We start from the raw sequence: 20,889 nt of genomic DNA, 5'->3' as shown, positions 1-20,889 counted from the left end.
TTTCAATTCACATATTCACTACTTTCAGTATAAATATTGAAAAATATTTTATCAAATTGCAACGATTTCAAAATGAAGAATTTGCAGAACATGTCTGATTTTTATAAAAAAAATAACTAAAATTGAGATTGAAAAAAAAACATTGCTCAAACTTGTCAATTTGTGGTGTGCCTATAATTTTGGCACTTGGTGTATTTACATATTTATTTTCGCACTACTAAAAACTGCAAGCTACATAGCATGAAGGCTTTCTATAATTAAAATTCAATGTGCAAATTGCTCTACTCTTTAATTATTTTCCTAATTGTTTCCAACTTTTAATTAGACACATAATAGCCATTTAATTCCAAATGGTTGATGGCTGGCAGTAAAAATGTGATAGTGCGCACGCGCTATTTTCAAGCGAAATTACCTTTAAAAATTTAACTTTTGCTTTTTGTTTAAATGTTGTTGAGTATACAAAAAAAAGCAACTATTGACACATTTTTGTTGTTTTTTTAATCAGCACTAAATTGAATGAATAACTGATCGGCAGTACAAACACTTCCATAATCCAGTGTAGACTTCCTTTACATCCTACAAGCGCACCCTTACTTCGTTCAACTCTATATTCGTACTTTTATAAGCGCTACTGGCGCTCCCTCAGCTCATCCACGTAACACAACTTCCCAAATATTTTGCGCTCACTTAAACTTTACAGCAGCATATTAAATCAGGCCATTTTCTTCTGCACTCCTTTGATTTTCAGACGTGCTGCTTGGGAAAATTTAAAGCACCTGGCACGTGTTTGAGCCACGTACTTACACACTTATACATATGTATGTAAAGTTGTATTGAATTATGAATATTTTTACGTGTCTCAATTTATGTACTAACCTTAAAACGTGTATGGCCACCATAGCTGGCTCGCATGAAAAACTCCAACGAGGTCAAAAAAGAAAAATGAATGATTGAAAAGACTGACTGAAGAAGACAAGTGTGACATCAAGGGTAACCAAGTTGAAATTTTTGGTGAGAAGAACTGTAAATTTGTAGCATTTGTATAGAAGTCACGTCGTCTTCAATAGGTGTGGAATTGATGACAGCTTTGGCAATGTTGAGGATGTACGACCATTTTTGGATCCCATAAGTTCGAAAATAATAAGCGCAAGTGCAGAAGGAAATATCGTTATTTCTTTTACGAGACGATTTTCAGCCTTTTACTTTTGGTACTTATCGTTTTTGATGTCGAAGGCATTGAAGCCCATCGATGAAATGCTCGCCGCTCTTGAGCTTGTTTATGAGCCAGCTATAAGTAAATTTGACGGCGGCTGCGAATTAGTTTTGAACAACCTTTGAGAACTAGTGAATTTTATTTACAGAAAACTGCGGAACCGAGAGTTATGCTTCAGGTATAACATCTAGCTGGTGCTTTTGCTTGAGAAAGTTCAATTATTCTTTGCCAACTTGATCTCTGTGTATCTTTTATTCAACTTGGCCTTTCGGCTAATCCAGTTAGATTTTCCAATAAGACGATAGGTCTTACGGTATAAAAAGAAATGATTTCCTCTTAATCTTTTCTGATACAGGGAACTTAGATTGAGATGATGCTTCTTAACCGGAGTTTATTTACGCGCTATGTTGGATAAAAACCAACCGACACGGTCTTCAAAATGCCGGACATTCGTTCGGAAGCGTTAAAAAACCTGTATTTTCCACTGTACAGACCTTTAGAAATTTTTTAAACTGGGCATCGAATGCAACGGCCATAAGTCTGGCTGGGAGCTTATGCTGGAATACTGATTCTTACGGTTCTCTAACCACATTATAGCAGGAAAAGCTACAGATCTTAAGGAAACTCCAAACATCAAGACCATAAGACTTGTAGTCCAGTGCCCTCTTAGTTTGGCATTGTTACACGGAGCTTTGAGGTCAGCGGCCATAATCTTAGTAGGTCTCGTCTTGTGTTCGAAACATTGAAAGAGTGTCTGGTTTTTAGATAATTAGTTCTCAGATCCTTTCATTTCTACCTTGAAGTTCGAAGAAGGAAATTTCGACTGATAGATGGACGGGTTCAGTTCTTTCCAGCTGACAAGCCACCTGACACGATCGGTGTTGCAAGTTCGACTTAGCATTTACAAGCGAGAAATAATTTACTATCTCTTTAGTTTTTCTTCCTTCTTCTTCTTCGACAAACATTCTTAACCGAAACTCTTCTTCTGCATATGAGTGTACCTTAACGCTGGCAACCCTGCCAATAGCTTTAACTAGAGCATTGTCCGACTCTTCCACTCGCAATCTTTTACGCTACATCTGAGTCAATAAATGCATACATATGTTTATTTGCACCACTATTTATCAATGACAGCCACGCACACACACACATACACACACGCGCTACTAAAAACACACATTCTCGTTGATCTATTTGTTGACTTGCCCCACATTAAATCACAATCAACTACTCGTACATATGTATGTTTGTGGACAGCGATTTGCCTTGCCCTCAAAATAAACAGCGTATGGCAAACAAATTGAAAATCCTCTTGCGTGTGAAGTAATTTGCTTTAATTTTCTTGGATATCTCTCGCCTAAATGCTTGCCTAAAAATATGGCAAATACGAGTATATATCATTAGTATGTATGTATATAAGGAGTAGCTTTGCTGACCTCCGCCACCTTGAGACTTTGATACACATTTCTTTTTTTAACATATCGCCGGCAGGCTCCGGTTCCTTTATAGCTAACATGCATTGCCCTTTTTGAACTTCACTAACAGCGCTGCTGAAAAGACATTATAAAGGTTAAAAGTGTGTGTGAAGGAGTTTACTTTGTTCACTGCTCATTATTGCTGGATTATGTCTTCGCTCAATTCGAATGACTTTGTTGTTTGAGCACGATAAATTGCAGGTATGAGTTTTGTGTAAGTAGTTAGTTTAAAGTGTCGTAAGTGCAAACCATTTTTCCAGAGACATTAGGTGACAATCATTTAGGGTAGGTTTAGTGTTGCGTATCAGTAAAGCTTTTTAAACGATTTCTCTTGTGTGTGTTTTTTTCTTTTACTATCAAGGAGAGAAGGCATTTTTTTGCAGCACTATACCTCTTCTTTCGTTTTTGCGCCGACTAAATTTCACATTTGCTTGCCTTCGCAAATTTAACTAGTGAATACTTACAAAAACTGACAGTAAACACTAAATTATTTCAGCACGTGACATATTTTTTTATAATCATCATTCTGCGTGGAATATCCTTAACAAGTTGTTGTTGTTGTTGTTGTAGCGGCACTACTAAGCCCAGCCTACTTCGGGTCAACATTCAATCATTTTCGTCAAGCTCAACTAGCGAGAGGCCCAGGAAATGAGCTGTTTCAATGGGGTCGGAGCAGAGGGGGAGGGGGGTTAGTTGAGTCGGATTGAGCTGGCATGTGAAGAGGTGGTTGGTGTCGTGAGGGGATTCTCCACATGCCGGGCACTCATTGGGGATATTGGGGTCGAGTCTGGACAAGTAGCTGTTGAGGCGGCTACAGTATCCAAACCGTAATTGAGCCAGGGTAACGCGGGTCTCTCTTGGAAATTGAAGCTCCGTCTCATCTACGGGTGGTGATTGGGCTCCAATTACGGCCTTCATAGGTCGAGAGTCAAGGTAAGTGGTGACTGACTCTCTATGGATGTCGTTAATGGCTCGTCTGTATGTCGTCGGGTCCAGTGGTTGGTCTACGTATTGCTGAACTGCGTCCTTGTATACGAATAGGTGTCCCCTGACGTGCCTGGGCGGAGGCTCCTCCTGAAGCAGAGGTCTGTTTGGGTGTTCGCTTTTGTGGCACCCCACCAGAAATTGCTTACAAAGCATTTTGTTGTGTTCCCTTACGGGGAGCACTTGGGCCTCGCTGTGTAGGTGGTGCTTAGGTGTTATCAGAAGGCACCCAGTCGCTGTCCGGAGTGCGGCGTTCTGACAAGTCTGTAGCTTCGTCCACTGCGTCCAACTAGTCCCCGGCGTCCAAACTGGCGCAGCATAGTTTAGAACCGGCCGGCCAATTGCCTTGTATGTTGCCAGCAACGTTTCTTTGTCTTTGCCCCAAGTGCTGGCGGCGAGCGACTTGAGGAGCTTGTTGCGGCTCTGTACTTTATTGACAACTGCGGTTGTGTGCGTGCAGTAGGAGAGCAGGCTATCGAAGGTGACCCCTAAAATGTTCGGGTTGTTTACAGTCGGTATTGGTGTGCCATCGACGTGTATACCTAATTCTATCCTGACCTCCTTCGTCTAGGTGGTGAAGAGGGTCGCCGTTGATTTCGTTGGGGAGAGTGTTAGGCTCCTTGCAGTGAAGAAGCGAGAAAGGTTGGAGAGATAGTCGTTAACTTTTGAGCAGAGGTCATCAGGACATTCCCGGACGCCAAAATCGAGCAATCGTCAGCGTATGAGATCAGGGAAACTCCCTCAGGTGGCTGGGGAATCTTCGTGATGTAGAAGTTAAATAATAAGGGGGAGAGAACACCACCGTCTGGAACCCCTTGTTTAATTTTTCTTGGTTTCGAGGTTTGATCTCGGAAGATTACCGACGACTTTCGACCACTCATATAGTTCGCCCACCATTGCTTCAGTCCCTGTGGAAGTGAGGAGGCCTCAATGTCTTCTAGCAGCGTGGAATGGCAGACGGTGTCAAACGCCTTTGACAAGTCCAGCGCTACTAGGACCGCTTTCTCACAGGGGCGGTTTCGATTTAGGCCACGAGTTATTAGGGTGTTTATGGCGTTAAGTGCTGTTGTTGTGCTATGCACTTTACGGAATCCATGCTTATGCTTCGCTGGGGTGAGGTGGCAGGTGAAGTGTGGGAGTAGCAGGGCCTCTAGTGTCTTCGCGTCCGGGGAAAGGAGAGTTATCGGGCGATAAGAGTCTCCTTTGTTGGCGGGCTTCCTTGCCTTCGCTTTCATGTTTTCCCAAATGACGTTTTTTCCTTATGCAAGAGAAAATGTATACCTTTTGAATGGTCCCATGCACTTTTTTGCGAGATTCAACTGTACATATTTATGTATATGCAAAACGTTCAGTTCACCACATAGCTTTTCAATCACGTGGTTGTCAGTGTAATCTTTAGGTTATTGGAAGTACGCATACAAGTTATTTTTGCCGATAGTTTCCGACTGGAAATAAGGGCGGATTGTTCCCAGTAATGTAGACGGTGACTCTCTTTTTCAATTTATAAACAACCAGCTACTGTAGCATTTGTCTCAAGTGCTGTTGACGTGCGATCGAGAACGAGAACTATGTTCGTTATTTACTTACTTGCTTCCCTTCACCTTTCTTCTTTTTATTTTACTATTTCTCGATATTTTTTCTTTTTATTTCATTCATTTTGTCTGCTTTCAAGAAATTCCACAAGAGCTATGCAGTTTTGAATTGACGCAATAAAAATGTGATGGGCGCGCACCCTGCTATCTGCTAGCCCTGTGCGACAACTGATTCATCGATTACATCGCCTTATACGGTAGACAAACGGGCTCGATTATTTGCATAACCAGCCTTAATTTGGTTTAACTCATGCATTTTCCTCTTTAAAATGAGCATAAGCAGCCAAACAAATGCACGAAATTTTTGGGAATTAACTCGGATCCGGGGAATTTTCGATGACAACACTGGTAAAAACGGCCAGTCGTTGTCTTTTGTACAAGTAAGCAAACGAAGCAGTCGAGTTTCGCCCACGCGGTAGCCGAGTGGTGAGAGTTGCGAGCTACAAGCCTGTAGCTGCCAGGTTCGATACTCGGTTGGAGCGATTGCGAAAAATTTTTTGTTTTTATTTATTTTATACATTTTTATTTTATTTTATTTATATATTTAATTTTACTTTATTTTATTTTCATTTGCCTTATTTTATATCACATTTCTTATTTTACTATTAGTTAATTTTATTTTTTAGAGATGAATTTTGTTAAAAATTCAACAACAACTAACTGAAAGTAACGTAAAAAAATATAGAACTTATAAAAAAATAATGAAAAAGAAATAAAAAAAAGTATACAGACCGTGGGACTCGAAGCCACGACCTTGCGGCTGGTTTATTCGCATTACTGCCGTCTGTAAGGGTAAAATTTTAATTTGCATTTATGCTTATTAATTCAAATTAATTTTCTCCGTCTGTCTACCATATTACGCTAGGTTTACAGTGGTGATTTTCTTTAAGATTCCGAAAACTCTTTTCCTTTTTCGCATTTTAGCTAAAAATTCCTCTTTTTTTTGTGTAAATAAAATGTACTATTTTTTTGCGCAAGATTCGAAATTTTTATTGAATAATTTAAAGTAAATATTTACGATTAAATTTAATTTTATTTATAATTTTTTGATTTCATATTCATATTCATATTATATATATAAGACTTTTGACATTATGCTTGACATATTATTTGGCGTTTCTTAAAAGCATTTGTTTCACAATAACTGCTTTAAATGTATAATATTTATTGGGAAGTTTTGGTATTTAGTTAAGTTTTTTGAAGTCATTGCTTAAATACATATATCTACTGTACTCTGGCTATTTTTAAACTTAAGTAGGAAATTTTATGCTAATTACATTATTGTTAAGAACTGTAAGAATTCAGCTGAAATTGTATTGCATGTAAAAGTTTGGAAGAGGTATTGGAAATTTATTTTTCGCCATTTAGGTAAAATATTAATTTAAAGTTATGTATGTATGTATTAGATATTCAAGTAAAAATATGTGATGTTCTTTGATTTTTTTTTGGAAAATTTTAGTTTTTTATACTAAAGATAAACTAACTAATGTCGATTCTACTAAATGTGAAAATGGATATGTCTAAAAATTTGAAGTCTAGACTAATTCTATTTAATATAGGCAATTTCTTTAATGAAAGTTCAACTTGTATGTATTACAGCTAGTTATTTTTTATAACAACATTATTACAGCCAAATAATTAAATTAAAACTTAAATTTTATTTATAACGAAAAATTTTATTTGGTAAAAAATTTACAATTCAACTTAAGAAATTTGTTTAACAAAGAATCGCTAATTTTGATTTAATATGTACATACGCCATCTTAAAATTTAGTCTTTGCCTTAATATATTGCGTTTGCGTTTTTAAGTACAGAGTATACTAGAAATTGTTTAATATTATTTCTATTTATTTTTTAATAAAAGCTTAATTTTTGATTTCATCTTTCAAATATATATATATTGATTATTAAAATTTTAGGAATCTTAAAATTTTTCATTCTCTTTATAATCGTCGTTTTAAATTTGGTACCTTTTTCGATAAAAAATACAAATTTTATTAGGAGCCAAAATTTTTTTTTTTAATTTGATTTTTATTTTTTTTTTATATGTATTTGATTTTTTTATATGTATTTGATTTTTTACTTCAATTTCGTTAATACCAGCCAAATTTTTACCTAAGTATGTAGTTTAGTCATAACTCATTGACACAACTGATTTTGGTGTTGGTAATGGTGAAGTGGTATTCTCTTCCTCGTTCTCCTCATCGTTCTCTTGAGAGTCTTCCGGTTCACCCAGAGCGTGCACAAATTCATAAAAATCAATGCGTCCATCGCCGTCGACATCGACTTCTTTAATCATGTCCTCGACTGATACGTTAAAAATTAGACATTGGAAAGAAAAAAGAAGAGGCAGCGTAAATACCGAGCTAAGTAAAAGTGTTTATGACAGCAAAGAAAAATGTGAACGTGCTATTATTCAAAATTAGCAATCATTATCGACTTTAAGCGCGAGTGAGTGCCATCAGCACTTTGACAGCTGATTTATGCAACAAACATGAAAGCAAAGCACGTGCAATCACATTTAGGTAATTGTGAACTTAGCGATTATTTTTCTAACATTTTCACACTTACTATCTTCCTCATCCAGGTCCTCGCCCAAACATTGCAGCACCGCTCGCAAGTCTGAAGCTGTTATATAGCCACGATTATGCTTATCGAATACACGAAAAGCATCACGCAGCTCACGCTCCTCCTGATCGGCAGACGAGAGACCTGATTTGTCCTCGTAAGCCATGTTGGAAAGTATGTCTACAAACTCCTCAAAACTGACGTTGCCATCGCCTGAAATGTAAGAAAGAAGAAAATCGGTGCGTAAAGTACTTTGCATGCACAATTTTTTTATGCTAGTATTTGACAGCACCATCACAACACACTACCAGCTACTGCGGCCTATTTCTGCCCACTCTTACCATCCACATCGATTTCCTGCAGCATTTCCTGCAATTCCTCGACACGTGCGAATTGACCCAGTGAACGCATTACGGTGCCCAGCTCCTCCTTCGTTATGCAGCCATCGCCATCTTTATCGAATAAACGAAATGCTTCGCGGAATTCTGAAAAGTAAAAGAAATAAAAAGAAAAAATACCCAATAAAGTAGTGACACAACAGTGCTTGCTTGGCGATGCTACAGCACATGAATTGCAGCCACAGCAGAAAAGCAAACAGTATGAAATAGGACAGCTGGGACTGCTCAGTGAGTCTTTTCGCAGATTATGTGTGCAATGTGAGGATTTAGTGTAAGCTAAAGACACCCCAAAGGCGTCTATCTTATTTTTTTTTATGTTTTGAAGTTTGTGTGTGCTTTTGTTCCTTCCTCCCCACCCAAGACTCACCCCGCATTTGTCCCTTAGAGATGCATGGACGTGCGCCACTCTCCGTCGACTCGGTCGAGGTGGTGCGCTGTGAAAATTGCCGAGTCGTCTTAATACGCCGCTTTGGTCGCTTTCCGCCACATTTCGCTGTGTTCGCTGCCTCTTCTTGCAGTTCACTTTTTCTTTGTTGCTGTTTGCGTGGTTGCAGAAATCTAGCGCTACGCTGCACCGGCGATTCATCGTAATAATCATTCTCGCCATCCACGCCATCTTCGAAGTCGTCATCTTCATCTTCATCAGCAACTACCGCATCGTCATAATCCTCTGCCGTCAGTGCATCGCGCTGCTCCACCGACTGCTCGCATGCTAATCGATTACAGCTAGGATCCAATACCAAGTCGGTCAGACGTCGACTGCGATGTCGTGTTGGTGTTTTTGCTGTTTTTGTAGACTCCGAGTCGGCTTCCGTGGCAGCCATATTGCTTGATTGTGGGTTGCGGCGTAGTTGGTGTTGTGATTGCGCTGTTGTTGCTATCGCCGCTGCGGTGTTGTCGCCTGTTGCGTCGTCTCTGTAGCCTGTATGCTGCTCGACATAAGCTGTGGTCTCAAGCTGTTGCTGCTGTTGCGGTTCCGCACTGGTAGCGTCATCCACACCAACTGTAGTGTTTCTCGTCTAAGTGCGCAATGAAAAATGGGGGGAAATATCGTGAAATTTCAGCCTTGGGACAATTACTAAGCAGCAACCACTCACCATTAGTTGCCTGAGTTCCCGGGCAAAGCTCGAACCGGCTAAAATGTTATTAACAGCCGTGAAGAGTTTTTTTCCTTCCAACTTGGCGGTATTCGTTGAATTTCGGGCGTTGAAGCAGAATTCCAAAATGGCAACAAAATTAAATGCGACGTACTATGTTGATGCAATTTTAATTCAAATTCGTTGCATGACCTCTTTCGTTCTAGCGCTCCATTTGCTTCACCCTGCGCAACTTAATTTCCATACTCATCACTACCGGATTATATAGTCACGTTTACTTATCGTCGCTTTTAATTAACAACATCAATTGGTATGCATGCAGTAAAATGTCATTTAAACTGACAGCACTAATTGTCAACGTGTAGCGTATGCTACACTCGTCGTCGCTTGCACGCTGGTTCTACTAATGTACATCCATAAATTTCAGCAGCCGGTCATTCGCATGTCAATTTCCTTTTATGTGCTGAAACTGCAAGTGACATTTGCATTTTTTGTTTTTCAATTAAGAACGTATGCGTGTATTGCTGAATTTAGCAGCCTGTAAAAGAGAATTCGCAATTAAGTATAATTGGGCGAATTGATAATGCCAAAATGAGTGTTGTGTGAAATTGAATTATCAAATTTTCAATGGCAGAATGTGACTTCGAGTGCCGAAGTTGAGCCCAAAAGTGCTGTGTGAATATGACGTGATCATAAGTTAATTAACGCCTTAATTCTCGAAAGGTTTTAGTGAACATAAATAGAAGGGCGTTGTGTATTTTTCACTGGAATTCAGGAAGCAGTGGCTGAAGTGACTTCACGGACCGAATCCAAGTGTTTTAAGTTTGAATCGTCTTTACAGCTGGACCGCTCGCAGCAATAGCGACAAGATCAGAAGTGGGATTTACTATGAAAACTTCGCTGAATCTCATCCTGCTACTTTTTAAACTTTCAAACAGTATCAGACGTCATAAAATAGCCCACTTTGTGAATCAAAGTATCCAGACCTAACCTAAGCTGCCATTAAAAATAATGTAATGTGGAACGTCATCCCTTGTAAAATTTGGGTTGAAGACTAACCGGTTTCGGCGTTGTGCCATCTTCAGTGTAAATGTTCGTTCTCTGCAATTAATGGATTGCAACACAATCTAAGTTGGGTTGCCGATGGGCAACGCCATTGTACACTAGTTAAGTGATATAAATTTGAAGATTGTAGAATTTTGAAGTACCAGCAACCAAGACTTAAGTGTAAATAAGCTGAAGGAACAATTGAAAAAGTAAATAAATTTTCTCAAATCAAATGTTTTTTAGCAACCACAAAAATGCAATTGCCAATAATACCACAACCCAACTGAAGTTCGTTTGTCATCCGTAATCGACGATAAATGTATAGTATGCAGGCGCAATGCCTCAAAGATAATGATCGAATTTTTAAAGACTCGTTAAGAATGTGGTTGGTCTGTGGGCCGCATGATGAGTCTGCACACTATTTTAATGCTTATTTGTGTACCTAACTTACTTGGACCCCATACAAATTCAGGACTTTCAATGCCTGTTGAGGCGAACGGCGGGCTTACCCTAAATGAGGAAGTCGGAGAGGCGTATGTATCAACGATTTTTTTCCAAGAATCTCTCCGTTAACTACGAATTGTAGTTTCCGGTTCTCTGCAGTATTTCTAAACGAAGCCGGTCGGTGAATGCCTGAAGCGCGGGGAGTTCCAGCAGCTTGACAGGCAAGTGTATGTGACTTACGAAGTGACTAGGGAGAGCAACTTCAAAGCAGTGCGTTTTACTTCCTCCTTTCCTTCGTCTAATTTTTTATAATTGCAAAACCAGGGACTGCTTGCACATATAAGTACTTCCAAGCGATGCTGTAAATAAATGTAAACCCCCTCAACCGATCGGTATTCGCAGTCAAGGGTCATGGTAGAGGTGCAATTTTGGGCCTAGTTCTTACTTCTTCTGTTAAAGAGCTTCTTAAGGAGTACTCATGACCATCATTTCGTTCGCCAAATTAGCGTATCTATGTAATTTTCAACCAGCTTGTAAAGTAAATTTGTTCAATAGTAAGTAAGTTGCTGGCGGTCTCTGGTCGGAGCGAACACTCTCTCTCCCCTAGCTAAAAATTTAAGGAAAGAATCAGACATTTTTTTGCTTTTAGTAAACCCCCTTATAAATCGCTGGCCTATCGTCCACACGAGTTCCTAATAATTTCTGGTGAAGAATATTAAGAATAAATGCAAAACCTTATCGAAATATCTATACATTCATTTCCAAACTTCCGAAATATAACTGTATTAGCTCTTAATACTCATACTGATGATGTTGAAATCCTAAAATCTCCCAACTTTTAATCTCATAACTTTCTCTAGAATTGACTTACGCAAAAATTACTGCTGTCGACTTTGCTGTAATAACAACGTCCACAACTATTGAAATCCAATATGGCTGGTAATACACTCACTTTACTTACTCACTACACAATATCATAAAATAAAAATCGCTATTTAATTTTGTAGTTATGCCAAACGATTTTGCTGCCTTCGAACTTTTGCCTTTCCACTCACTTTCCAACACATTAGACTGCCAACTAACTTTTTTAAGTTTTTAAGTAGCAGCTGCAAACTCAATTGCTATGCAAATTGTTGTAACGGCACACACAAATGCACGCAGCGTTAGAAAGATTAAAAAAAAAATGAAAATAGAAAAAAAGTGCAGGAAAGTGCAGCATCAAAGTTAAAACTGTGGGGTAAAAGAGAAAAGGCGGCAGTTGCTATGAAATGAGAACTTTATTGTTTCGTGAAAGATGAAATCAACGTCGACGATGAGCAAAGTTTACTGTGAATAATGTCATAAATGCAACGGTGCGACGTGCGAAAAAGAATAAAAATAAAAGGCGGAAAATGTTATAAAGGTAAGTATGTAGTGTAGTGACAGTGCTGCTGCTATTTTTGAGATATCTACCTATTTTGAAATGCAGTAGCTTGCATTTTTTTGCGACCTCTTTGTGCACCAAAATGTTTAAGTAAATAAAAGTGTGGTTTATGTCAAAAAACTGCTGTATATAGACATACGTATGTATATTCATTCGTAAAAGGCCTGACGGTCAACAGTACATAATTTCAAATATGCATACAAAATTTTAAAAAGGAAAAGCACATCGAGACACAAAAATGTTTGAAGGACAAAAATTCTTGCGGACATATGTAAGTATTTTTGATGCATATGTACATTCGGGTGGTCCTTAAATGTAGGAAGCAAATTTTTACATCAGATTTCCTAAGCCTCAACCTCTACGTCGATGCTACTATAATCGAAAATATCACATATAAATTTTGGTCCCGATTGGAGACGGTTAAGGCGTGTCTCGCACAGAGGTCAAAGTCCAGATTACCCTATGAAAACGTCTTAACCGACTCCAATCGGGACCAAACTTTATATGTGATATCGTCGACTTTAGTAGCATCGATTTTGGGTATTAAATGAAAAAAAAAAGATTTTAATTTTTGAGTCCGTATAGGCACCCGGTATTTGGCCCCTTTGCGACATGCCTTAACCCACTCCAATCGGGACCAAAATGTATATGTGATATCTTCGACTATGTAGTATCGATTTTGGGTGTTAGATGAAAAAAAAAATAATAATTTTAATTTTTTGAGTCTCAGTCTGCAGTTTGCCCCCTGTGTGACACGCCTTAACCGACTCCAATCTGGACCAAAATGTATATGTGATATCTGTGACCGTGGTATTACCGATTGAAAAGAATGAGAATGAAAAAACTTGTTCATTTGATTTTAAGGACTACCCTAAGGTACATACATACATATGTTTAAACATCAGTGGACGCATTGTGGACATGAGAAACACATTTAATCATGCAATCGTATACAAAAATACTGCAGGAAGCGGAAATACTTTCATTTATTTGTTAAGCATGCAGCACTGCACTGTTGAAAAATATAAATTTGTTTGATGCAAGCGGACATAAAAATAGTGCTGAATTCATTTTCGTGTTGTACATAATACATACAATTTTTCATATGAAAATGATACTAGATTAACTCACGTTCTTCATTGGCTTACGAGCAGCAGGAAGCTCGTAAAGCTGTTGCACGTATTTTTTTGTATTCTGTTTTTGTTAAAGATGGTACTGGAGTGCATTTCTTATGCATGTAAATTTTTTCAAATTATTTTTTGTGTTCTATTTTTGTTAAAGGACCATAAACCAAACTTTTGGTTTATTTCTAAAATATATTTTTTTTAATTGGTGGAAGTGATTCGAGGGCTTTTTTTTATGCATGTGATGCTAAATTTGTGTAATCCATTTTCGAAATTAATAAAACTATTTTCACACTAAACTTGACCCTTTGAGAACGCTTTGAAGAGTTTTACAGTAGTTTAAAAAAAAAATGTCTGTATGAATAGGGATGCAAACGATGCATCGATATTTTTGAAATATCGGTAATATCGGTTCAAAATTCGATATTTGCCATCGATGTTTACAATTGCCTAAAATCGCTAAATCGAAGATACATCGATGCCAGTTTCAACGATGTTTTAACATCGACTTTAGTGTGACTCAGACTTGAATTCAACTTACCCATTATGCTCCTAAATTTTTTTGACTGGCCATGAATTTTTATTACTTATTCTTTTGGAGAACATTCAGAAATTCCGAGTTTTCTCGTATCTTTCGCAAAAAGGCTTACTTAATGATTAAAAAAGAGCCGGGTTCCCGTTAAAATTTCCACGAAGTTGGTCCTTGGATTTTTAGTCTCAGCGGTATGCATTTTTATTCTATTTATAGGAAGAGTCTAGGAATGGTAAATAAATACAGGGAAATACATTCATATGTAAGTATTTTTCTAATTGAATTACGGAGAGTTGTAATTGAAAAGTTTTAAATTTTCCTTTTAATGTAACTACAACCTAACAAATTGTGAAACATCGAAAACCATCGATATATCGATGTTTTTTCTGGCGATGTGTTTTAGCAGTGGCCCTTTCCCGTCAGCCGACGATATAATAATGAAGTAGAGTCGGGAAGGTGAAGTTGCTAGCATTCTCGCTGATAATAGTTCTGTTCGTCGAAAAATCCAGCACGAATTGTCCATCACTCAAATAGCAGAGCGTATGAAAAAATTTTCTCAAATAGAGAAACGTGCAAATTTTTTCACGCCCGCAAATTTGCATATAATTTGCAAGTTTCACTGCCAGCTGGTGTCCGCAGATGCGTTTCAAGCGCAATAAATGTTAATGGAATTTTTAAAATTCTCGGGCTCTACATGTATATTTCTGACTTTCTTCAACATACATACGTTTCAATTTCTTTATCGCCGTAACTATCGGGTTTCGTATATCCACTATGGTGTACCTTTCAAATCATTAGTATTAACGCAATTTATTAAGTAAACAGATATTTACTTACTTCTTCATAAGTAGAGTGAGTTCAAGTTTATAAAGCTTTTAATTTAACAAACTTGCTTATTTGTTGAAATTTTTGTCGACAAAAATGCAACCATGTGCCAAAGCATTGATTAAAAATCATTTCCAGCCCAATATTAAATTGCCTCGCAGCCTAATTGTGATTTGATCTTAACAAGCGTCCTCTTTAAAATATATTTTCTTAAAATAAATTGAGTCAACAATTAATTATTATGAAATTACATTACATTTCTCAGATGACAATCTAACAACTGTTATACCGTCTACATTTTCTTATCTCCCAAACGCATGCCCCAGTCTAGCAAGACCACAATTGCAATCAACATGATTTGATTATTTTTATGCTTAAAATGCTGAAAAGCGAGACTTGAAAAAATGCACTCATCATGTTTATATTTAATAAGCTTTCTTTGTGTTTTTCCTTTTTGAATGAATGAAAAACTAATAGTCATTTAACAAATGCAACCCTACTCAAACTCAAGTGCAAAATCACTCAAGCGCTTTGTTATGGTATACCGGTGGCGGAAGAAGAGATAGAAAGTGAACACCAAAAATAGAAATAAAAATATAACAATAAAAATTACGACAAAACAAGCACAGACGCAGTGATACGTAATACAAAACAAACAAAAAACATTAATAAAAGGACGAAAGCAATAATGATAATGGCGGTGGCTGGAATGGTTGGCGGCAAGCAGAAAGCAGCGCACACGCTTTTGTATATTATTGCAAGTAACGCAATGATGAGAGCGAGCTTCTCAAAAATAAAAATAAATACACGCCGATAGCTGTCATAACAAAAATAAATATAAAAACCTAAAGCAAATATTATTATACCCATAAAAAACCGTAACTCATCAACAACAGCTGGTTTGAGCAAAGCCACCATTCAATTTGTGGGCGTGCAACGCCAATTTGTGTGCAACTGTTTTTTTTTGTATGCATTTGGCAGCATTTCTTGGGTAAAGTGGGTGCGTGGTGGTCGCGTGGTAATTTTATTTAATTCATTTATTTATTTTTTGCGCTTGTCACATTAAACCAGTGTTACAGAAAAATATAAAAAATGCGCAAAGTCATAAGGAAATTGATGATAAACAATTTAGACACGTGAGGAGCATGCTGAAGTTAGAAGCGAATAAAGAGCCTATTAAGTGTAACCAGCAGTGATTGCATTTTGATACAAGTTTAGTGAAATAGTTGTACATTAAATTTAAAATTAAAAAAAAAAAAAAAATGTTTTCTATCAATTGTGACATAGAAGCGGCGTTTGGCGTAACTCCGAAGTGGAATATAATTATTTAAATTTACTAGACTGCATATTACTATTTTAAGTAAACCCATATTTATAGAACCTGGATAAGGGCGTTGATTTGTACGAGAAAAATTCGTTGAGAATTGTATCCTAAGGTCCTACAGATACTCACTAACGAGGGCGTCCGCTGCCAAGGGTACGCGGACGACATAGTGATTATCGCTAGAGGGAAGTTCGCAAGTACTCTCTGTGACATCGTCCAAAAAGGACTTAACCTTGCGAAAAGGTGGTGCACAGATGTAGGTTTAAATATCAACCCTTCTAAGACAGCCATAGTCCCCTTCACCAAGAAACGAAATCTCCAGGGGATGAGGAACTTGACCTTGGACGGGGTCGCAATCAGTGTCGCCACAGAGGTTAAGTATCTGGGGCTTACCCTGGACTCCAAGCTTCTGTGGAGGGCCCATGTTGATGCGGTCACCTCCAAGGCCACGAGAGCGATGATGGTGTGCAAACGTCTGGCGGGTAAATCCTGGGGGTGCACTCCGAGGATCCTCAGATGGATGTACACAATGATAGTGAAACCAATAGTGACTTATGGTGCGGTGGCTTGGTATTCCAGGACTACTATAGGAACGGTGAGGCAGACCCTCTCCAAGATTCAACGTCTGGCATGTGTTTGCATTACGGGAGCAATGCGCACATGCCCGACGGCAGCGCTAGAGGTAATGCTGGAACTCGAGCCACTGCATCTCTCAATTGAACAGGCTGCAAAGCGAACCCTCCTTAACTTTGCGAGAGAGGGCTTCGGCAAAGGCAAGGTGTTATCATCTAGGAACAGGGACAAGCTAGGCACCCAGCTCCCCCTGGCTTTGTTCCCCAGGGACGATATTAACAGAGAGGTGATATTCAAGAGAAATTTCAGGACCCACACTTATAGCAAGGCGACCTGGTGTACCTCTATTATGGAGAGTCACATACAGGCGAGCACAATACAGTGGTACACGGACGGCTCTAAAATACCCGCGGGGATTGGAGCAGGCGTGTACGGCCCTAGGCTGAAGCTTTCGGTGTCCCTGGGGACTTTCCCTAGCATCTTTCAAGCGGAGGTCTATGCCATCAGTATGTGCGCTGAGATTAATATTCGCAGGAACTATAGGAATGAAAGGATACTTATACTAAGTGATAGCCAGGCGGCATTAAGGGCCCTCGCATCATTCGAGATCAAGTCCTCCTTGGTTAGGGAGTGTGTCGATAGGCTCAATGCTCTGGCGGAGGTCAATGATATCCAACTAATGTGGGTACCAGGGCACATGGGGGTCGCAGGAAATGAGGAAGCTGATCATCTGGCCAGAACGGCCGCTTCCTCGACCCCGATAGGACCTGAGCCCTTTCTGGAAGTAGGACCAAACACCATAAAGGAAATGCTCAGAAGGGACAACAGCAAACTGAGGGAATTACACTGGCTTGGCACCATGGGCCAACGTCAGGCAAAAAGCTTATTAGGAGGTTACAATCTGTCAAGATACAGGCTTCTCATGGATCTCCCGAAAGAGAAACTAAGGATTATTACAGGTTTTTTGACGGGCCACTGTAGGCTCAGAGGGCACCTGCATAAATTAGGTATCTGGTCCAGCGACCTGTGTCGCTTTTGCGATGCAGCCAAAGAGACCCCTCTACACCTTCTTATGGAGTGTGATGCCGTTGCACGCAGGAGGTATAGGAGCATAGGGCATGTCTGGCCAAGAGAGGAGCACATACACTCACTGTCCCCGGGGTCTATTATGAAATTTATAGACACTCTGGGGCTGGTTGATGTATTGTGATGAGCTAGGGGCACAATAGACCTACTGGTCGCAGTGCCATACCCAACCAAGTATCTCTATCCTAAGGTCCAGTTTTTCAATGCACATCTGTGTTTTAAACTTAGTTTAAACGCTCGAGCTGGCCAATCAAATGTCAACCAGCTGTTCAATATACACACAGTTTACGTATTCTAAGCCTAAACTTGCACTGAAAAACTAGCCCTAAGAAGGTTATTTATACGCCAAGCTCACATGAATAAGATATCAGGACGCACGCCAAAACATATGAAATGTACATCCAATTGCTCATGGAATCTAAATGGAATCGAATCTAAAGCGTGCGAATTTAATCAATCTCTAAGAGCGTTTAACCTGCAAAGTTTGTATTCGACCTTAGCAGCAGATAAGACGAAAGTTATTTTTTAATGAGAGTAATGATCAGGCATGGGCAGAGACTTAGCAGGTGCTAAAAGAGCGTAAGCATCGCGTGTACGTATACAAGCGAGAGCGTAACGATGAGAACGCGACAGCATGCAAAATGAATTGGATACACTAACACATTCTCACTTTTAGCTCACGGTTGTTTGTGGTAGTGCCCACCTCTGGCAATGATCATACTTAACACTAGCAAATGTTTTGATACATGGTATTTGGCTAGTGAAATTAAAACGAGTTAATATTTTTCAGAATTTTTTCTGTTGATTGTATGTTGTACAAGATTGTAGAACACCGAATCTGAAATGGCCTCCCAACAGCGGCGAATTCGGCTTAGCCACGCATCGACTGCATTACGCTTACCATGCAATGGGAAATTTTCCACTGCTCAGACAAGGGCACGCTTAAAAGATTCGGTGTCGAATAGCGCAAGCCATGTCTCCTAGAATGGATCATAATTTATAGTCCGATTGATAGTGCTCTGGCATGAAATTAAAGTTCGAAACATGAGTTTTTGTCGATTGTGCCATATGAGCTGAAGCGGAGTCTTATTGATACCATCACAGAAGCTGGGTGGTGGATACGGAACGAGTTCGGACGCAGGTCGCGATGACAGAGCATACACCCTAAAGAGCGTGTCAGACGTGGCAATATTTCCGACTCTTCCACGCAATTTGCTGTCAAATTGAGAAAGCGAAATTTTATTTCGATGTGTGAACAACCAGAGAGACCTTTCTGTCACGGAAATCAGACTGCAATTGAGAGAGCGCAAATCGATTTCGGAAATATGTTTCAACTTGCTATCAACTAGCAATCTGCAATTCGCCTTTCGGAAATAAAAAACCTCTTTCGAAAGACACTTTACATCAGTGTCCGCCAAAAAGAGAAGTCTTAAAATGAGAATGTATTAGTTATGAAATAAAAAATGAGAATGTGTTGGTGGTAATGCACGGAAATGCGTCATCAACCTGCTTCGCCTATTGTTTGCATGCAACTAAATAAAATTTGTTGCTCTGCTACTCTTTCTGTTGACGTTCGGATTGTGTACGTGTAAGAAGCCGATTGTGTACATGTGAAAGGCCGAATATAGTTCGTTTCCCAGGAAAGTGTTTGGCGGGCACTGCTTTACATGCAAGGTGTGACCGCTCATGCAACTGCTTTCTGAAATTTCTCAATTTGACAGCCTTTTCAAAATATATTGCATTGCCACGTCTGACACGCTCCTAACGTTCCGTTTACTGAATGATGCTGCTATTGTAAGCTGAGTCCCAAGTCACCTATTACGATGTATTTGGGGACCTTCATTTCATGAGATATGATTTTCTGCTCGAGAAGGAGCTTTTGATGTTCGCACAGTTGGGGGACGGCCAAATTTTCCTCAGCCGACTATTCTACCGTATCGCGAATAACTTCACGGTATAATACAAAAGATTTCGATTGCTCTCCTGGGACCACAATTCCGCTTTTGCGTAGCTGATTTTTTCAAGACAACTGCGACAACACAATTTCCGAGTGAACCCCATTCCATAGTTGCAACCAACATATATAAAAAGGTTTAAACACAGGACGTTTACTTAAAGTGGGTACTAGTTACTGAGAATATTTGTCTTTTAAGTCGTGTACGAAAACATTTGCTAGTACTAAGTTTTTAAAAGCGAACTCTGAGTCTCTTTGATGTTCATGTGAAGCTGGCGCCTAATTAAATCTAGCCTGTTAAGGGTGTAGTTGAAAACTCAGTGATTACCTATAATATTATTAGAAAAAACTAGATTTTCAGAAAGATTTTTGTAGTAGCATCGACATACATACATATACCGATAACTACGAGAAACGAATTGCATGACTAATAGACTGCAAATCGTCCACAGTTGAAAATTAATTGCTTCCTTAGTTACTTGCCTAAGTACATCTCCAACGTTCCTACTCTATTAACTAAGTATACACTTGTGCTATAGGACATAAGTAAACTGTATGTGCGAGTACTCGAGACATACAGCCAAGAGTTCAATTAAAGTAATCCATTTAAGTGTTTAAGTGCCAAATAAGTTGCACACGTACATACTAAGTACGTATGTATGTATATGCATATGTAAGTAATAAAAATAGATTGGCGCTTATACAATATGTTAGTGCTTGGCCGAGCTTCTCCTCTGATTGCTGGCGCACGCCTTGATGTTGTCACACAGAGGGAAGGGACCGGGTCCTTCAGTTTTACGCCGAATCCAAGCGGCTATTGTATTTTTATGAGAAGCTGTTTTTCATGGCAGAAATATACTCGGAGGTTTGCCATTGGCTACCGGGGGTGACCGCTATTGGAAAAAACGTTTTCTTTTCTTTTTTTTATGCTAGTCTGAACCTGCGCTTGAACCCAGGCCCTGCGGAATGGTAGCACGCATTGCTAAACACTACACCACAGCGGCCGCATCTGTAAGTAGTTACATAACAAGTAATTTTTAGCAAAAAATAAACCGACTTCAACTCCCATATAAAAAAAAAATATATATATATATATATATCTCATGATCCACTGATCAGATCTCAACCAGATTAGTATGGGACCACCTCTGAGACACTACCTTTCCGATGCAGAATTATCGAAATCGGTTGACGCGGTCCAAAGTTATGCGGTAACATACATAACAAAAA

General features: G+C 39.0%; 1 protein-coding gene and 1 long non-coding RNA gene across 2 annotated transcripts in view; one reads left to right on the top strand and one right to left on the bottom strand.

The window, feature by feature from the left end:
• The window catches only part of LOC118748596, a 165,234-nt gene that overhangs the window by 45,987 nt on the left and 98,358 nt on the right, over positions 1-20,889 (top strand). The window lies entirely within an intron of this gene.
• LOC118748592 (uncharacterized calcium-binding protein B0563.7) lies at positions 7,195-9,865 on the bottom strand. Its single transcript, XM_036483136.1, has 5 exons — positions 9,328-9,865; positions 8,598-9,249; positions 8,174-8,317; positions 7,836-8,045; positions 7,195-7,571 (listed from the first exon to the last, which is right to left on the bottom strand). Exons 1-5 carry the CDS (start codon positions 9,328-9,330, stop codon positions 7,393-7,395), a joined length of 1,188 nt encoding a protein of 395 aa, XP_036339029.1. The 5' UTR covers positions 9,331-9,865; the 3' UTR covers positions 7,195-7,392.

The sequence above is a fragment of the Rhagoletis pomonella genome, unplaced genomic scaffold (assembly GCF_013731165.1).
Source record: "Rhagoletis pomonella isolate Grant_MI unplaced genomic scaffold, Rhpom_1.0 Rhpom_scaffold_00013, whole genome shotgun sequence".
Lineage (NCBI taxonomy): Eukaryota > Metazoa > Arthropoda > Insecta > Diptera > Tephritidae > Rhagoletis > Rhagoletis pomonella.
This window is presented reverse-complemented; position numbering and strand designations above follow the sequence as displayed.